The sequence below is a fragment of the Dipodomys spectabilis genome, unplaced genomic scaffold (assembly GCF_019054845.1).
Source record: "Dipodomys spectabilis isolate Male_0828 unplaced genomic scaffold, ASM1905484v1 ptg000215l, whole genome shotgun sequence".
In the NCBI taxonomy this organism is placed as follows: domain Eukaryota; kingdom Metazoa; phylum Chordata; class Mammalia; order Rodentia; family Heteromyidae; genus Dipodomys; species Dipodomys spectabilis.
Genome location: NW_024870892.1, coordinates 9,089,835 through 9,107,161, shown reverse-complemented (window position 1 = coordinate 9,107,161; position 17,327 = coordinate 9,089,835). Strand labels below are relative to the sequence as shown.

The 17,327-nt window shown below is 48.9% G+C and overlaps 1 protein-coding gene and 1 pseudogene across 2 annotated transcripts in view; one reads left to right on the top strand and one right to left on the bottom strand.

Annotated features, from left to right (window-relative positions):
• Positions 1–2,106: 2,106 nt before the first annotated feature.
• Positions 2,107–17,327, bottom strand: part of Mob3a (MOB kinase activator 3A) — a 30,501-nt gene continuing 15,280 nt past the window's right edge. For both annotated transcript variants that reach the window (XM_042697216.1, XM_042697217.1), the window contains 3 exons: positions 14,508–15,036; positions 7,516–7,718; positions 2,107–2,715 (listed from right to left, as the gene is read on the bottom strand). In XM_042697216.1, the coding sequence (XP_042553150.1) occupies positions 2,686–2,715; positions 7,516–7,718; positions 14,508–14,928 (654 nt within the window). In that variant the 5' untranslated portion in view covers positions 14,929–15,036 and the 3' untranslated portion in view covers positions 2,107–2,685. The remainder of the gene's footprint in view (positions 2,716–7,515; positions 7,719–14,507; positions 15,037–17,327) is intronic.
• LOC122122818 lies at positions 3,185–3,402 on the top strand (annotated as a pseudogene).

Below are 17,327 nucleotides of genomic sequence, written 5' to 3'. Positions count from 1 at the left end.
TGTTAATGGCACTTGTTCAGCTCTGAGCTTCCTGGACACTGGGAAATCACAACAATTTTTGGGGGTCATGGTCCACTAACAATCCCTTTGGTCACAGACCCTCTTGGGGTCTGCTTTAGTTTGGTTGGTCCTGTGGCCTGGCCCCTAGGGAGTAAGGGAGGGTACCCATAAAGGGCCTTTACAAAGTTCACAGTGAGGAGTGGAGAAAGGCAGCTGGAGGAACTCAGTCTTGGGCTGTTCAAAGGGGGTGGGGGAAGAGAGGGTGCCATGATGTATTGGTTAAAAACTAGTCTGGCACTGGTGGCTCATACCTGTTATCCTAGCTACTCAGGAGGCTGAGATTTGAAGATTGCGGTTCAAAGCCAGCCTGGGCAGGAAAGTCCGTGAGACTTTTTTTTTTTTGGTTGGTCATGGGCCTGAACTCTGGGTCTGGGAGCTTGCTCAAGGCAAGCACTCTACCACTTGAGCCACAGCACCACTTCCAGACTTTTTTTCTGCTTATGTGGTGCTAAGGAATCGATCCCAGGGCCTCATGCATGCAAGGCAAGCACTCTACCACTGAGCCACCTTCCCAGCCCCTTCCATGAGACTCATCTCCAATAAACCACCAGAAAACTAGAAGTGGCTCTGTGTCTCAAAGTGGTAGAGTGCTTGCCTTGAGAAAAAAAAAAACTCAGGGACCAGCACCCAGGCCTTGAGTTCAAGCCCCAGGACTGACAAAAAGAAAACAAAACAAAACAAAATAACCTTTTGTATTGTGTGCCAGTACTAGGCTTGAACTTGAGACCTCATATCCTTTTTTTTTTTTTTTTGGGGGTCTGGTTGTGAGGCCTGAACTCTGGGCCTGGACACTGTCCCTCAGCTCTTCAGCTCAAAGCTAGCGCTCTACCACTTGAGCCACAGCGCCACTTCTGGCTTTTTTCTTTTTGCTTATGTGGTTCTGAGGAATCGAACCCAGGGCCTCAGGCATGCAAGGCAAGCGCTCTAACCACTGAGCCACCTTCCCAGCCCAAGAGACCTTATACTCATGTTTGGCTTTTTCACTCAAGGCTGGTGCTCTACCATTTATTAATTGGAGATAAGAGATAACAGCTAATCCAGGCTGTTATCTTCAAATCTAATCTCAATACTCAGATCTCAGCCTTCTAATTAGCTATGATTACAGGCATGAGCCACTAGCACCTGGCAAAAACATTTTAAAAAACATGTCAAGAAGGTTGTAAGCAAGACTGTATAAAAATTATATATATATACACATATGTATATATACACATGCTATATACACACACACTATATATATCACACACTACATATATAGTATATATATATATACATACTACATATATGTATATATATATATATATATATACTACATATATATATATATACACACACTATATATACTATATATGTAGTGTGTGTGTGTGTGTGTGGGCGTGCGCCAGTACTGGGATTTGAACTCAGGGACTGGGCTCTGCCCCTGAGTTTTTTCACTCAAAGCTGGTGATTTTAATACTAGAGCTACACTTCTACTTCTAGCCTTTTGCTGGTTAATTAGAGATGAAGAATTTTTCTGTCCAGCGTTGGCTTTGAACCATGATCCTCAGATCTCAACCTCCTGAGTAGCTCGGATATAAGTGTGAGCCACCAGCACCTAGGAAAAAAACAACTCAAACCGGGTGCCAGTGGCTCATGCCTGTAATCCTAGCTACTCAGGAGGCTGAAATCTGAGGATTACGGTTCAAAGCCAGCCCGGGCAGGAAAGTCCATGAGACTCTAATCTCCAACAAACCACTAAAAATCTGGAAGTGATATTGTGGCTCAAGTAGTAGAGCGCTTGCCATGAGCTGAAGAGTGCAGGGACAGCATCCAAGCCCAGAGTTCAAGACCCATGACTAACAAAAAACAAACAAAAAAACCCTCAAGATCGTTATAAGCAAGACTGTATAAAAATAAAATGTTTGAGGCTGGGAAGGTGGCTCAGTGGTAGAGTGTTTACTTTGCACGTATGAGGCCCTGGGTTTGATTCCTCAGTACCACATAAGCAGAGAAAAGCTGGAAGTGGCACTGGTTCAAGTGGTAGAGCGCTCGCCTTGAGCTGAAATGCTGAGGGACAGCACCTAGGCCCAGAGTTCAGGCCCCACAACTGACCAAAAAAAAAGTTTTGTAATAGGGGAAGGTGCGGATGACGTGGGCCCAGCACCTGGAGTCCTAACCTGGACGGGAATGCTATGGAGTACAGCACTGCAGCCTGGTCGTACCTCTGGAAAAGTCACCTGTTAGTGGGCCATAGAAGCTCTAAAGTAGGAGGCTGAGCTGCAGGCACAAGGTCAGAGGTCAAGATAGGGTCAGCATGGGGGTGGGGTACAAGTCTGAGAAGGGCCACCAGGGCGGGGGTGGGGGGCGCGGGGTGGGAGGTTGAGCTCTCCCACCTCCTGTGGGTGTTGTGGTTTATGGACAGAGTGGGTTTCCCATTGCTGAGAGCACAGAACACTGCAGAGTTCAAGTTCAGACCGCCTGCTGACAGCTCAGGAGCCCAGGACTCAGGGAGGTGGTAAGGACTTGTGGCTGCTGCTCCCAGAGAAGAAAAGGAGGATCCATAGTCCCCACTGGACTCCTAATGGTCTCACAGTCGCTTGGCTGCATATCTCAAAGATGTCTCCAAGACTGGGGCATCCTAGGCTCTTAGTGGCACATCCGAGAGGTCATTTCCTTCTGTTAAGAGTGAGTAGGATGTCAGACATAGACACACACACAAAGGTGTCACATTAACACACAGAAACACAGGGGGCATAGAGCAAGGACCATGTTTTCACAACAGCCCAGAGCTTTAACTCTGGGCCTGGGCGCTGTCCCTCAGCTATTCAGCTCAAGGCTAGCACTCTACCTCTTGAGCCACAACGGCACTTCCAGTTTTCTGGTAGCTTAATAAACTATCAGATAAGAGATAAGAGTTTCATGGCTTTTCCTGCCCGGGCTGGTTTTGAACCATGATCCTCAGATTTTAGCCTTGAGTGAATAGTTAGGATTACAGGGGTGAGCCACCAGTGTACGGCTCCTGAGACTCTTACCTCCAATAATCCACCAGAAAACCGGAAGTGGCACTGTAGCTTAAGTGGTAGAGCGCTCCCCTTGAGCTGAAGAGCTCAGGACAGTGCCCAGGCCCAGAGTTCAAGCCCCATGACTGGTGAAGCAGATAGAGAGCAAGGATGCCTTTCAGGAAGCCTTGGACACTGCAGGAGATAATCGTGTAGTAGTTGACTTTTCAGCCACATGGTATGGGCCTTGAAAAATGATCAAGCCTTTCTTTCATGTAAATTCTCCCAATGTGACAGTCCTCAAAGTCAATGTGGATGACTGTCAGGATGTGGCTACAGACTGATGTCAAATGCATGCCAATTTTCCAGTCCCTTCCCCACCCCCAGGGCTGAGGACCGAACCCAGGGCCTTGCGTGTGCTGGGTGGGCGTCCTTCCACTGGGCTAAACCCCCAGCCAATTTTCCAGGTTTTTTTTTTTTTTTTGGGTCCAGTTGTGGGGCCTGAACTCTGGGCCTGGGCGCTGACCCTCAGCTCTTCAGCTCAAGGTGAGTGCTCTACCACTTGAGCCACAGCGCCACTTCCAGCTTTTTTCTTTTTGCTTATGTGGTGCTGAGGAATTGAACCCAGGGCCTCGAGCATGCAAGGCAAGCGCTCTACCACTGAGCCACCTTCCCAGCCCCAATTTTCCAGTTTTTTTAAAAGGGTCAGAAGGTGGGAAAATTATTATTATTTTTTTTTTGCCAGTCCTGGGGCTTGAACTTGATCAGAGCCTGGGCACTGTCCCTGAGCTTCTTTTTTGTTGTTGTTGTTGTTGTTTTTTGTTTTGGGTCCGGTCCTGGGGCCTGAACTCTGGGCCTGGGCACTGTCCCTCAGCTCTTCAGCTCAAGGCTAGCGCTCTACCACTTGAGCCACAGCACCACTTCTGGCTTTTTTCTTTTTGCTTATGTGGTGCTGAGGAATCGAACCCAGGGCTTCAGGCATGCAAGGCAAGTGCTCTACCACTGAGCCACCTTCCCAGCCCCCTGAGTTTCTTTTTTTGTTCAAGGCTAGCACTCTACCACTTGAGCTACAGAGCCACTTTAGGCCTTTTCTGTTTATGTGGTACTACAGAATCGAACCCAGGGCTTCACGCATTCCAGACAAGCACTCTACCAAGTAAGCCACATTCCCAGACATGGTGGGAGAATTTTCTGGAGCTAATAAGGAAAAGCTAGAAGCAACCATTAGTGAATTAGTGTAGTCGTGTGTGTGTGTGTGTGTATTTTTTTTTTGTCATGGGGCTTGAACTCTGGGCCTGGGTACTGTCCTCAGCTCTTCAGCTCAAGGTCAGTACTCTACCACTTGAGCTACAGTGCCACTTCTGGTTTTCTTGTAGTTTATTGGAGATCAGAGTCTCATGAAATTTCCTCCTAGGCTGGCTTTGAACCATGATCCTCAGATTTCAGCCTCCTCAGTAGCTAGGATTACAGGTGTGAGCCACCAGCACCTGGCTTGTAGTCACATTTTCTGAAAAACATTACCAGTCCATCAGCTGTTTGAAAACTTATGAGTTTTTTAATTTACAAAAGTATGAAGTATGGAGATTATATACTCAGTTTATCTGATTATAAATAATAAAATATTAATTCTACCCTTAAAAAAAAGTGGGCTGCCATCCAGGTGCTAGTGGCTCATGCCTGTAATCTTAGCTACTCAGGAGGCTGAGATCTGAAGATTGTGGTTCAAAGTCAGCCTGGCCAAGAAAGTCTGTGAGACATTTATCTACAATAAACAACCAAAAAGCCATTAGTGGAGTGGTGACTCAATAGTAGAGCGCTATCCTTGAGTGTAAAAGCAAAGTGAGAGCAAAAGGTCCAGAGTTCAAGCCCCAGTACTGGCACAGAAAAACCCCAAACAATCCTAAAGAACAATAAAAAGTGAGCTGTCAGGTTGGAGATATAGGTCAAGTGACAGAATGTCTGCCTAGCAAGCACAAAGCCCTGAGTTCAAACCCCAATATCACCAAAAAGAAATGGGGTTGGAGGGCTGGGAAGGTGGTTCAGTGGTAGAGTGCTTGCTTTGCATGCATGAGGCCCTGGGTTCAATTCCTCAGCATCACATAAATAGGAAAAGATGGACATGATGCTGTGGCTCAAGTGGTAGAGCGCTAGCCTTGAGCTGAAGTGCAGAGGGACAGTGCCCAGGCCCAGAGTTCAAGCCCCACGACCCACAAAAAAAAGAAAAAAAAGAAATGGGGTTGGAGGCATGGCTCTGTTGGCAAAGCAGCAGCCAATGAGCAAGCTTCTGGTACTGGGTTTGAATCCCAGGCTCAGAACAAAAAAAAAAAAAAAAGAAAGAAAATGTGGGCTGTCAGTGCTGGGCTACAGCTTCCAACCTGCCTTATATAGCCAACTAACTCATCCAACCTTCCAGCTCTGCCAGGGCTAGTAACGAGGGTTCCATCCAGAGGGAGATCCAGGCCAGTGCCACAACTTTCCAGGATGCAGCCCCATCCTGTATCTCCTCTGATTTCTCCAAGCCCAGACCCAGCAGCACACCTGAAAAGTCCTAGGATCCTGCCATCAGCAGTCACAGGGGAGCCCCTGACATAGGGACCCCAGTCCTGCTATCTAAGGCCTATCCATCCCCAAGGGAATCCACACTGATGTGGTGAATCCAGAGACAGGAAGTGGATTGTGGTTCTTGTAGGGGGGAAGGGTCTGCTAGACTGTTAAGGTCCCAGACTGTGTGAGAAAAACTAAGCTGAGAAACTGAGCCTTTACTAAAAACAAAGAGAGGCCATAGGGAGACCTTAAAACATATTTCCCACGGACTTCGGCGCTCTCATACCGTGCAGCGTTGTGCATCCTCCTTAGCTATCTTTGTAGTAAATCTCCTGTAGCTGTCTACGTCACAGCCCCCAGCTTCAAAGGTGCAGGGGCATATGACATTATGTTTCTGGAATGCAGCCCCCATGAGTAAGAATATCCGCCTGCTTTGTGTGGGGACCCCAAATTCCCACGCCAATTCAAACCAAATGATAGGTTAGTTCAAACAGTGACTATGAGATGGACTGTAACCTCATTGGCCACTGACATAAATATGCAGTCTTTACGTGTGTGTTACAATCCCATTGGCCACCTGTGTGTGGCTAGGCTTGACCACATTGAGTTTGCCTTTAAAAAACTCTAGCTTGCCAGGCGCTGGTGGCTCATGCCTGTATAATCCTAGCAATTCAGGAGGCTGAGATCTGAGGATCTCGGTTCAAAGCCAGCCTGGTCAGGACTCTTATCTCTAATAAAACCATTCAAAAACCAGAAGTGGCACTGTGGCTCAAGTGGTAGAACGCTCGCCTTGAGCTGAAGAGTGCAAGGACAGCGCCCAGGCCCAGAGTTCAAGCCCCACGATCGACAAAAAAACAAAACAAAAAAAACCCTAGCTTGAGGGCTGTTCGGGGTTGCAGTTTCAGCTCTCGAGTCTGTCCTGCGTCCCTGGCCGGTCAGCTTCCAATTCCCCAATAAAGTCATCTTTTTACATGAGGCTGTCTCTGGGTGGACTCTTTTCCCCACAACAGTTCTCTAGGGAGGGGGTGGAGTAAATGCTTCTGGGGAAGGCTACTTTTAGAGACATTTGTTCTGAAACTCCACAGAGGTGGTGGGTGCACAATGTGGTAAGTGGTGATGAGTCATACTCTAAAGTGGCTGAATTATGTTTTGTTTTCGTTGGTCATGGACTTGAACTCTGGGCCTGGGCACTGTCCCTGAGCTCTTCAGCTCAAGGCAAGTGCTCTACCACTTGAGCCACAGTGCCACTTCTGGTTTTCAGGTGGTTAATTGGCGATAAGAGTCTCACAGACTTTCCTGCCTAGGCTGGCTTTGAACCATGATCCTCAGATCTCAGCCTTCTGAGACAGGCATGAGCCACTGCGGCACCCAGCTTATGTGAGTTTTATATCCATAAAAACCAGAAAATCTGGGCTTACACTTAGAATATAAGCTGCTGAGGATCATAGTTTGAAGCCAGATTAGGCAGGAAAGCCCATGAGATCCTTCAATTAATAAGCAAAAAGCTGAGAGTGAGTTGTGACTCAGTGTTAAGAGTGCTAGCCTTGGGCAAAACAGCTAATAAAGGACAATATCCAGGCTTTGGGTTTAAATCCTAGCTTGGGTGTGTGCACGTGCACACACGCAAGCACATACGTACGTATGTATGTGTACACACACACACACACACACACAAGACTCTCAGAAAAGAGTAGATATTCAACAATCTGAGAACATCTAGGCTAGGCACCTGAGGTATACATTGTCACCCCTTCCACAGCTATCCAAAAACATTAGGGTAGAACCCCTCCTGCTGAAGACGCAGGCTCTAGGCCACCTCGTGGATGCCCTATCTGCAATGCTTCTACTCCAAATCTCAAGCCTAGGGGCTGACCCAGAAGATAGGGCACCGTGGAGGCTCCCCTCCACCCACAGCCTGCACTCTGCCACTCACCAGGGGCTCCAGCTCCTTGGTGTCGATAAGGTTGAACTCGGTGACAAAGTAGTAGAAGTGCTTGTAGCAGGTGTTCACATGGGCCTCAGAGCCCATTTGGGCGATGCGGTCAAAGTGGTGGATGTAGACATGCACAAAGACACGAAAGAGCCGAGACAAGATCTTCCTCACGGCCTGCAGGAAGTTCTTGGGGAACGGTGTGCCTGAATGGGTGGAGAGAGGGACCAGCCCTGAGACCATGTTCCTTCTTCTTCTTCTTCTTTTTTTTTCAGTTCTGGGGCTTGACCTCTGGGTTGGGTGCTGTCCCTGTGCTCTTCAGCTCAAGGCAAGCACTCTACTGCTTGAGCCACAGCAAAACTTCCCGTTTTCTATTTCTTTATTGGACATAAGAGTTTCACAGAGGGGCTGGGAAGGTAGCTCAGTGGTAGAGCGCTTGCCTTGCATGCCTGAGGCCCTGGGTTCAATTCCTCAGCACCACATAAGCAAAAAGAAAAAAGCCGTAAGTGGCGCTGTGGCTCAAGTGGTAGAGTGCTAACCTTGAGCTGAAGAGCTGAGGGACAGCGCCCCAGGCCCAGCGTTCAGGCCCCACGACCGGACCCAGGCTGCCCAGGCTGGCTTTGAACTGCGATCCTCAGATTTCAGCCTCCTGAGTAGCTAGGATTATAGGCATGAGCCCCAGACGCCTGGCTCCATGTTCCCTTCTTTTTTTGTTTTTGCCAGTCCTGGGACTTGAACTCTGGGCCTGGATCTGGATATGGTCCCTGAGCTCTTTTGTTCAAGACTAGCATTCTACCACTTGAGCCACAGCTCCACTTCTGGCTTTTTCTGTGATTACTTGGAGATAATAGTCTCATAGACTTTCCTGCCTGGGCTGGCTTTGAATTGCGATCCTCAGATTTCAGCCTCCTGAGTAGTTAAGATTACAGGTGTTGGGGCTGGGAAGGTGGCTCAGTGGTAGAGCGCTTGCCTTGCATGCTCGAGGCCCTGGGTTCAATTCCTCAGCACCACATAAGCAAAAAGAAAAAAGCCGGAAGTGGTGCTGTGGCTCAAGTGGTAGAGCTCTAGCCTTGAGCTGAAGAGCTGAGGGACAGCGCCCAGGCCCAGAGTTCAGGTCCCACGACTGGACCCAAAAAAAAAAAAAAAGATTACAGGTGTTGTGTGCCACTGATACTTGGCCCATGCTCCTTCTTTGAACCACAAATATATAAACCCATGAGGCTCAGAGTCAGTATGGCACTTACTTGTCTGGGGTTACAAAACTTATGTCCTACGGCCCAAGATGACTTTCTTCTTGAAGCCAAGTGTTGAGTCCTATCATCCCTGGAAAGGAGCTTCTTTATCCAAGACAAGAACAGCAGCCTGCCTGTGTCCCCTTGTGGCCCAGCCCCTCCGTGGTCTTCTTTTGTGCTAGTACTGGATCTTAAACGGGGCCTCATTCTTTTTTTTTTTTTTTTTGGTCAGTCATGGGCCTTGAACTCTGTCTGGGCTTGGGCGCTATCCCTGTGCTCTTCAGCTCAAGGCAAGTGCTCTACCACTTGAGCCACGGTGCCACTTCCGGTTTTCTAGTGGTTTATTGGAGATAGTCTCAGGGACTTTCTTATCGGAGCTGGCTTTGAGCCATGATCCTTAGATCTTAGCCTCCTGAGTAGCTAGGATTACAGGTGTGAGCCACCATTGCCGGTAGGACCTCATTCTTTTTTTTTTTTTTTGGGTCCGGTTGTGGGGGCCTGAACTCTGGGCCTGGATGCTGTCCTTCAGCTCTTCAGCTCAAGGCTAGCGCTCTACTTGAGCCACAGCGCCACTTCTGGTTTTTTCTTTTTTCTTTTCTTTTCTTTTTTTTTTTTTTTGGGGTCAGGTTGTGGGGCCTGAACTCTGGGCCTGGACGCTGTCCCTCAGCTCTTCAGCTCAAGGCTAGCACTCTACCACTTGAGCCACAGCGCCACTTCTGGCTTCTTTTTTGCTTATGTGGTGCTGAGGAATCGAACCCAGGGCCTCTGGCATGCAAGGCATGCGCTCTACCACTGAGCCACCTTCCCAGCCCCCTAGGACCTCATTCTTATTCAGCTTTTTTGCTCAAGGCTGGTGCTCAATCACTTAAGCCAGAACTCTACTTCCAGCTTTCTGAAGGTGAACTGGAGATAAAAGTCTCATAGATTTTCTTGCTCGGCTAACTTTGAACCAAGATTTCAGCCTCCTGAGTAGCTAGAATTACAGGCGTGAGTCACAAGTGCCCAGCTCGCATCTTCTTGCAGAGATTTCAGGGAACTCCCTTAAAGTCTTGGCTGCTTCCTTGCCCACCATGGCTTCCTGTCCTACTCAGTCCAGGAAACTACAAACCTCTCAGGGTACTGAGCACTGGTTTACAAATGTATAAGCTAAGCATTTCTCCCAGGATAGGGGGAGCTGTGGATCACCTAATCCAGCCAACATCACCAAGTGCCCACTGGTGAATAGACAGACATAAATTACAGAGAAGCCCATGGGTACCTAGACCACATCTTCTAGAGATGCAGCTGAAGAGCACCGTGCTTCTCCAGCCATTGGGTTGCTAGTTAAGGCCCATAGATATCCACAACCTAATCCTGAGTTTTCAGACATGCTACCTGTGGCAGAGAAACTATGTAGATGGGATCAAGTTAAGGAATTTAAGATGGAAATTGTCCTGGATGGTCTGAGCCCCAAAAGAAGCAGGAAACAGGAAGTCAAAGGCAAAGAGATTAAGAGACAGGATGCTATGGGACTTCTCTGAGGAAGGGGTCCAGAGCCAAGGGATGCAGGACCTCTGGAAGCTGTGAAATGCAAATCCTCTCTGAAACTAGGTCTCTCTCTTGTGTGTGTGTGTGTGTGTGTGTGTGTGTGTGTGTGCTGGTCCTGCAGCTTGAACTCAGGGCCTGGGCACTTTCTCTGAGCTTTTGTGCTTAAGGATAGTGCTCTATCACTTGAGCCACAGCTCTACTTCTGGCTTTTTTGGTAGTTAATTGGAGGTAAGAGTCTCATGGGCTTTCCTGCCTGGGCTATCTTTGAACCTTTATCCTTAGATCTCCAACTCCAGAGTAGCTACGATTACAGGCATAAGCCACCAGCACCTGGCCAGGTCTCCATTTAATAGTCTATGATCTGAGCACAACTCTGAACTGCACCCAAGGAAGTATAACCAATGTAGGCCTCTGTTTTTCCTTTTATAGCAGAGAGGAGTGTGGGCCTATAATCCCAACATGTAAGAGGCTGAGCCAGGAGGATTGTGAGTTTGAAGCCAACCAGGGTGACATAGTGATACTCTATTGTATTAGCAACAACCAATAAAAAAAGGTTGGAGACCAGGCGCCAGTGGCTCATACCTATAATCCTAGCTATTTAGGAGGCTGAGATCTGAGGATCGTGGTTCACAGCCAGCCCAGGGAAGGAGTCTGTGAGACTCTTATCTCCAATAAAGTATTCAGAAAAAGCAAGTGGTGCTGTGGCTCAAGTGGTAGAGTGTTAGCCTTGATCAAAAGCAGCTCAGGGACAGTGCCCAGGCCCAGAATTCAAGCCCCAGGACTGGGTGGGGGGTAGGGGGGAAGGCTGAAAAACTATTCATGTCTATGTTGTGCTGCACCAAGTTCCCACAAGGAGAAGAGGAAAAACCTCTCTAACTGGAGCACCACAGTGGCTGTTCCTGGGGCCACAGCAGGACAGGCCAAGTGCTGGGACCCCAAAGACTTGGGCCCAGAGGATCTGGCCAGTGAGGGAGTGTGGAGGCAGGTCACAGGCACTGTCCACCACCTTGTCTGACCACACAGACTTCAGGTTCATTTCCCTGAAATATAGCTTTTGTGCATCCTTCCCTGGTTTGCATCACTCTAGAAGAATGAGGCCAAAGATATGTTTTCCTTCATCTCAAGACCTCTTTCATGCTGCCCAGGATTTATTCCCAGTGGTTCCTTTTGTGTGTGTGTTAGTCCTGGCTTTAACTCAGGGCCTGGGTGCCATCCTGGAGGGTTTTTTTTTTGTCAGTCATGGGGCCTGAACTCTGGGCCTGGGCGCTGTCCCTAAGCTCTTCAGCTCAGGGTGAGCACTCTACCACTTAAGCCACAGTACCACTTCTAGTTTTCTGGTGGTTAATTGACGATAAGATTCTCAGGGGCTGGGAAGGTGGTAGAGCGCTTGCCTTGCACGCATGAGGCCCTGGGTTCGATTCCTCAGCACCACATAAGCAGAAAAAAAATCTGGAAGTGGCACTGTGGCTCAAGTGGTAGGGCATTAGCCTTGAGCTGAAGAGCTGAGGGACAGCGCCCAGGCCCAGAGTTCAGGCCCCACAACAGGCAAAAAAAAAAAAAAAAAAAAAGATTCTCAGGGACTTTCCTGCCCCAGCTGCTTTGAACTGCAATACTCATGTCTCAGCCTCCCTTTTTTTTTTTTTTTTTTTGGGTTCGGTCATAGGGCCTGAACTCTGGGCTTGGGTGCTGTCCCTCAGCTCTTCAGCTCAAGGCTAGTGCTCTACCACTTGAGCCACAGCACCACTTCCGGCTTTCTTTTTGCTTATGTGGTGCTGGGGAATCAAACCCAGGGCCTCATGCATGCAAGGCAAGCACTCTACCACTGAGCTACTTTCCCAGCCCCTCAGCCTCCTTTTGTTTTTGCCAGTCATGGTACCTGAACTCTGGGCCTGGGAACTGTCCCTCAGCTCTTCAGCTCAAGGCTAGTGCTCTACCAGTTGAGCCACAGCACCACTTCCAGCTTTTTCTGCTTATGTGGTACTGAGGAATCAAACCCAGGGCCTCACGCATGCAAAGCAAGCACTCTATCACTGAGCTACCTTCCCAGCCCCATGTCTCAGCCTCCTGAGTAGTATTACAGGCATGAGCCATCAGTACCTGGCTCCCTGAGCTTTTATGCTCAAGGCTAGCACTCTTAACACTTTGAGCCACAGCCAGCTCTACTGGCTTTTTTGGTAAACTGAGGAGTCTCACAGACTTTTCTGCCTGGGCTGGTTTTGAATTGTGATCCTCAGATCTCTTGCCTCTTAAGTAGCTAGGATTCCAAGCTACTGGCACCCAGCTCTGACACTTTCCTTATACACTGTCCTTTCCTTGGCTGTGTGTCAGGATTTTCTCAGAGATACAAGGTTGCTTGCCCATGAGGACTTCTGTCCACCATCTTGAGCCAATATCTCTTAGAAGTGGATAAGCCCTGAGTGACCAGTCTTTTCCCTTGGTGCCCTGGGAGGCATGTGGGCTCTTGCATGCAACTGACACTGCAACAAGTGTTGGGAACTATGGGACAATATTTGGACCAGAACCAGGAATCAGGAATGTTCTGGAATTGACAGAGGTGAAAGCTGAGTGTTAATGTAATGTGAACTCCTCAACTGATACTTTCAGTGAACGGGGCGGGGCTGTGCCTCAGTGGTTAAGTGCTTGTCTAGCACACGCAAAGCCCTGGGCTCCATCCTTAAACAAAATGAAAGGGGGAAAGAAAGTGACATTCCAGTCAGGTACCTGTGGCTCACATCTATAATTCTTTTTTTTTTTTTTGCTGGTCGTGGGCTTGAGCTCAGCGCCTGGGTACTGTCCCTGAGCTTCTTTTTGCTCAAAGCTAGCACTCTATCACTTGAGCCACAGTGCCACTTCCAGCTTTTTCTATGTATGTGGTACTGAGGAACTGAACCCAGTGCTTCATGCATGTTAGGCAAGCACTCTACCACTAAGCTACATTCCCAGCCCCTCACATCTATAAGTCTAACTACTGAGGAGGCTGAGATCTGAGTGCAGTTCAAAGTTAGCTTGGGCAGGAAAGTCCATGAGCCTTTTTTTTTTTGTTGGTCATGGGGCTTGACCTTAGCCTGGAAGCTGTCCCTGAGCTCTTCAGCTCAAGTGGTCTACCACTTGAGCCACAGCACCACTTCTGGTTTTCTGGTGGTTAATTGGAGATAAGAGTCTCATAGATGTTCCTGCCCAGGCTGGGCGCTGGGGGCTCATGCCAGCTGAGATCTGAGGATCACGGTTCAAAGCCAGGCTGGGCAAGGAAAGTCCGTGAGACTCTTATCGCCAATAAACCACTCAGAAAACCAGAAGTGGCGCTGTGGCTCAAGTAGTAGAGGGCTCGCCCTGAGCTGAAGAGCTGAAGGATAGCACCCAGGCTCAAGAGTTCAAGCTCCAGGGCTGGGAAGGTGGCTCAGTGCCTTGCATGCATGAGGCCCTGGGTTCGATTCCTTAGCACCACTTAAGCAGAAAAAAAAAGCCGAAAGTGGTGCTATGGCTCAAGTGGTAGCGCGCCCAGGCTCAGAGTTCAGGCCCCATGACCAGACCAAAAAAAAAAAAAGACAAGCTCCATGACTGACATCCCCCCCCTTCCCCCCCCCAAAAAAAAAGGAGAATAGGAAGTAGAGACTGGTTGGTCCTTCCTTTTCTTTCTTTCTTTTTTTTGTCGATCGTGGGGCTTGAACTCCAGGCCTGGGCGCTGTCCCTCAGCTCTTCAGCTCAAGGCGAGCACTCTACCATTTGAGCTACAGCGCCACTTCCAGTTTTCTGGTGGTTTATTGGAGATAGGAGTCTCACGGTCTTTCCTGCCCGGGCTGGCTTTGAACTGCAATCCTCAGATCTCAGCCTCCTGAGTAGCTAGGATTACAGGCGTGAGCCACCAGCGCCCGGCTTTCTTTTCTTTTTTTTGCCCCCTTTCTTTTCTTTATTTTTGCCAGTCCTGAACTCAGGATTGAACTCAGGTCCTGGGCACTTCTCTAAATTTCTTTTGCTCAAGGCTAGCATTCTACCACTTTTAAGCTATAATTCCATTTTCAGCTTTTTGGTGATTAATTGGAAGTAAGAGTCTCATTGGCTTTGAACTGTGATCCGAAGATCTCAGCCTCCTGCATAGCTAGGATTATAGGCACGAGCCACCAGCACCCAGCTGGTTGGTCTTTGTGATGTCTGCTCAGGCTCTGAGGTCACTGGGACCACATGCAAGCAGCACCAGCATGAGGAAGAAATCAAGATCCTGAGAGCCACCCAACTCACCAACGTTGGTAGGGAAGATGTCCTCGTTGTTGATCTGTACCTCGATCCAGTCCATGAGCAGGTCCATGTACCGGGGTGCTGACAATGCAGTGGGCTTCCGGAACCTTTGCTCATCCTGCCAGCGGTACTCATACTTAGGGCCCCCAGACATGATGGGGCAGGACTGCTCGGTGCAGCCATCACTGATGGTGCCATAGATGAGGTTGACACGGTTGAAGAAGTCCACCACATGCACGGCTACCCAGTCATTAAGCTCCTCACCTGGGGGCAGCTGCACGGCCAGCCGCAGGTCCAGCCCCGCATTCAGTGATGCCTGTGCCTTCTTGTGCAGCTCAAAGCGCTGAGTGCCAGGCTCAAACTTGCGCTTGGGCCGGAATGTCTTGTCCTTGTTGAAAACTTGCTTGAGGAAGGGGTTGGACATTTTGGTAACACCTACTGTTGAGGTCACCTTAAGGGCAGGACGGAGGCCTGTGTTGAGTCACTCCCAAGGCCTTGAGAATAGCACTAGACCTGTTCTCTCTCCTGGGATCTGAAACACACAGAGGGATATTTAGGATACAAACAAAATGAGGACCTTCCCTAGGGCTGGCTTCCTGGAATAAGTAGCTATGTGGCACAGTCCAGAAGCCTGAATGCTTACAACACTAATAACCATGGCCCCAACCTAGAGCAGTTGCATCCTCCACCTGGGGCGGCTGGACTCACTGCTCCAGGCATGTCTTCTGACAATATGGTAACAATATGGGGGAGGACACTGAGCTTCTGTTGTGCTGGGGGGATGCAGAGGGCTGTCAGTGGCCTCCACGAGGAGGTGCCTACATCCTGATGATGCCTAAAACCCCTGGACTCCATCATCTATTGAAAAGGGGTCTTTGCAGATGTGAGAAAGTTGAAAATCTAAAGATGAAGCTATGCTGGGCATCAATGGCTTATGCTTATACTTCTAACTACTGAAGAGGCTGAGATCTGAGGATCACGGTTCAAAGCCAGCCTGGGGCAGGAAAGTCAGCGAGATTCAATTAACCATGAGAGCCAGGCGCCCGGTAGCTCACGCCTGTAAATCCTAGCTACTCAGAAGGCTGAGATCTGAGGATCACGGTTCAAAGCCAGTTGGGGCAGGAAAAGTCCGTGAGATTCTTTTTTTGGTCAGTCGTGGGGCTTGAACTCTGGGCCTGGGCGCTGTCCCTCAGCTCTTCAGCTCAAGGCGAGCACTCTACCACTTGAGCTACAGCGCCACTTCCGGTTTTCTGGTGGTTTATTGGAGATAGGGGTCTCATAGTCTTTCCTGCCCGGGCTGGCTTTGAACCGTGATCCTCAGATCTCAGCCTCCTGAGTAGCTAGGATTACAGGTGTGAGCCACCAGCGCCGGCCCGTGAGACTCTTATCTCCAATTAACCACCAGAAAACCAGAAGTGGTGCTGTGGCTTAAGTGGCAGAGCGCTAGCCTTGAGCTGAAAAGGTGAGGGACAGTATCCAGGCCTAGAGTTCAAGCCCCATAACAACAAAAAAAAAAAGGTGAAGTTGTATTAGTTGAGTGCCCTAATTCCAAAATAATACAGAGGTGAGCTGGGCATGGTAGCTCACACCTGTAATCCTAGTTTCTCAGGAGGGGTGAGATTTGAGGATTATGGTTTGAAGCCAGCCTGGAGAGAAAAGCCTCTGAGACCCTCATCTCTAGGTCCTCAATTCACAGAAGAGAGAGAACAAAGATAATCACTCAGACACTGCAGTAACATGACTTCAAACCAGGGAGCATTATGGCTCACTAGCTACCATCAGATGCGAGGTAGGAGAGGCCTGAGGCAGAGGCAGATTCTCCCTGGCAGCCTCAGAAGGAACCAGCCCTGTCCACACATTGACCTTAGGCTTCCAGCCTCAAGAATGGAATTCCTGCTCTCTCTGTGCTCTTTCCCTGGTGATTGTCCAAATTACCAGCCACTGCAAGGACCTGTCCTTTTCCAGTTTGACATTATCTAAATTACATCTTCAAAGACTGTCCTTCCAAATGTGGCAGCACTGAACGATCCCATGTGGACCTCAATTTGGGGGACATGAACTCAACAGTGAGACCCCAGGGAACTTGTTTATGTCTCAGTGGTAACCTGTTGGATGCCTGCTGGCACTAGAGAGATGAGATGATTTTAAGCAAGGACTTATCTGGTTACCTGTCTCCCTGAGTCCATGCTTGAGATTCACCTAGCCACCTCTTCTCCCCACAATACCTTTCTGGCAATCACAGTAGGTGACTCCATCCAGCAGTGGATACCTCGAATGATACATCATGAGCTTGTCAGGATATACAGAATGTGTTTATCACTAGCCTCATGTTTGCTACTGCCCCTGTCCCTTGACAATACCCGTTTGTCATCTTCCTATAGGCCAGAGTAGGCCTCACTGCACCCGGTCCATGGGCTATGCCCACTTGGGAAGGCAGATAAGGCTTGAATGTGGCACCTGGGGCCTTAGGGAAGGTAGGTCACAAAATGGGGACTCTGGGGAGCTCCAAAGAGGAAACAGTAGAAAGGGTAATGATGGAGAGTAGCAAAGTCAGCTGGTCATAAATAACCACATGCAATATTATAATTAATCCCTGCCACTTGTTTTCTTTTTTTCTTGTGTGAGTCCTGGGGCTTAAACGTAGGGTCTGAGTGGGGTTCCTTAAGCTTTTTCACTCAAGGCGGGGCATGCTACCACTTGAGTCACAGATCTACTTCCTTCTTTTAAAATTAAATCGTTATAATAAAAGTGATGTACAGGGGCTGGGAAGGTGGCTTAGTGGTAGTGCTTGCCTAGCATGCATGAAGCCCTGGGTTCAATTCC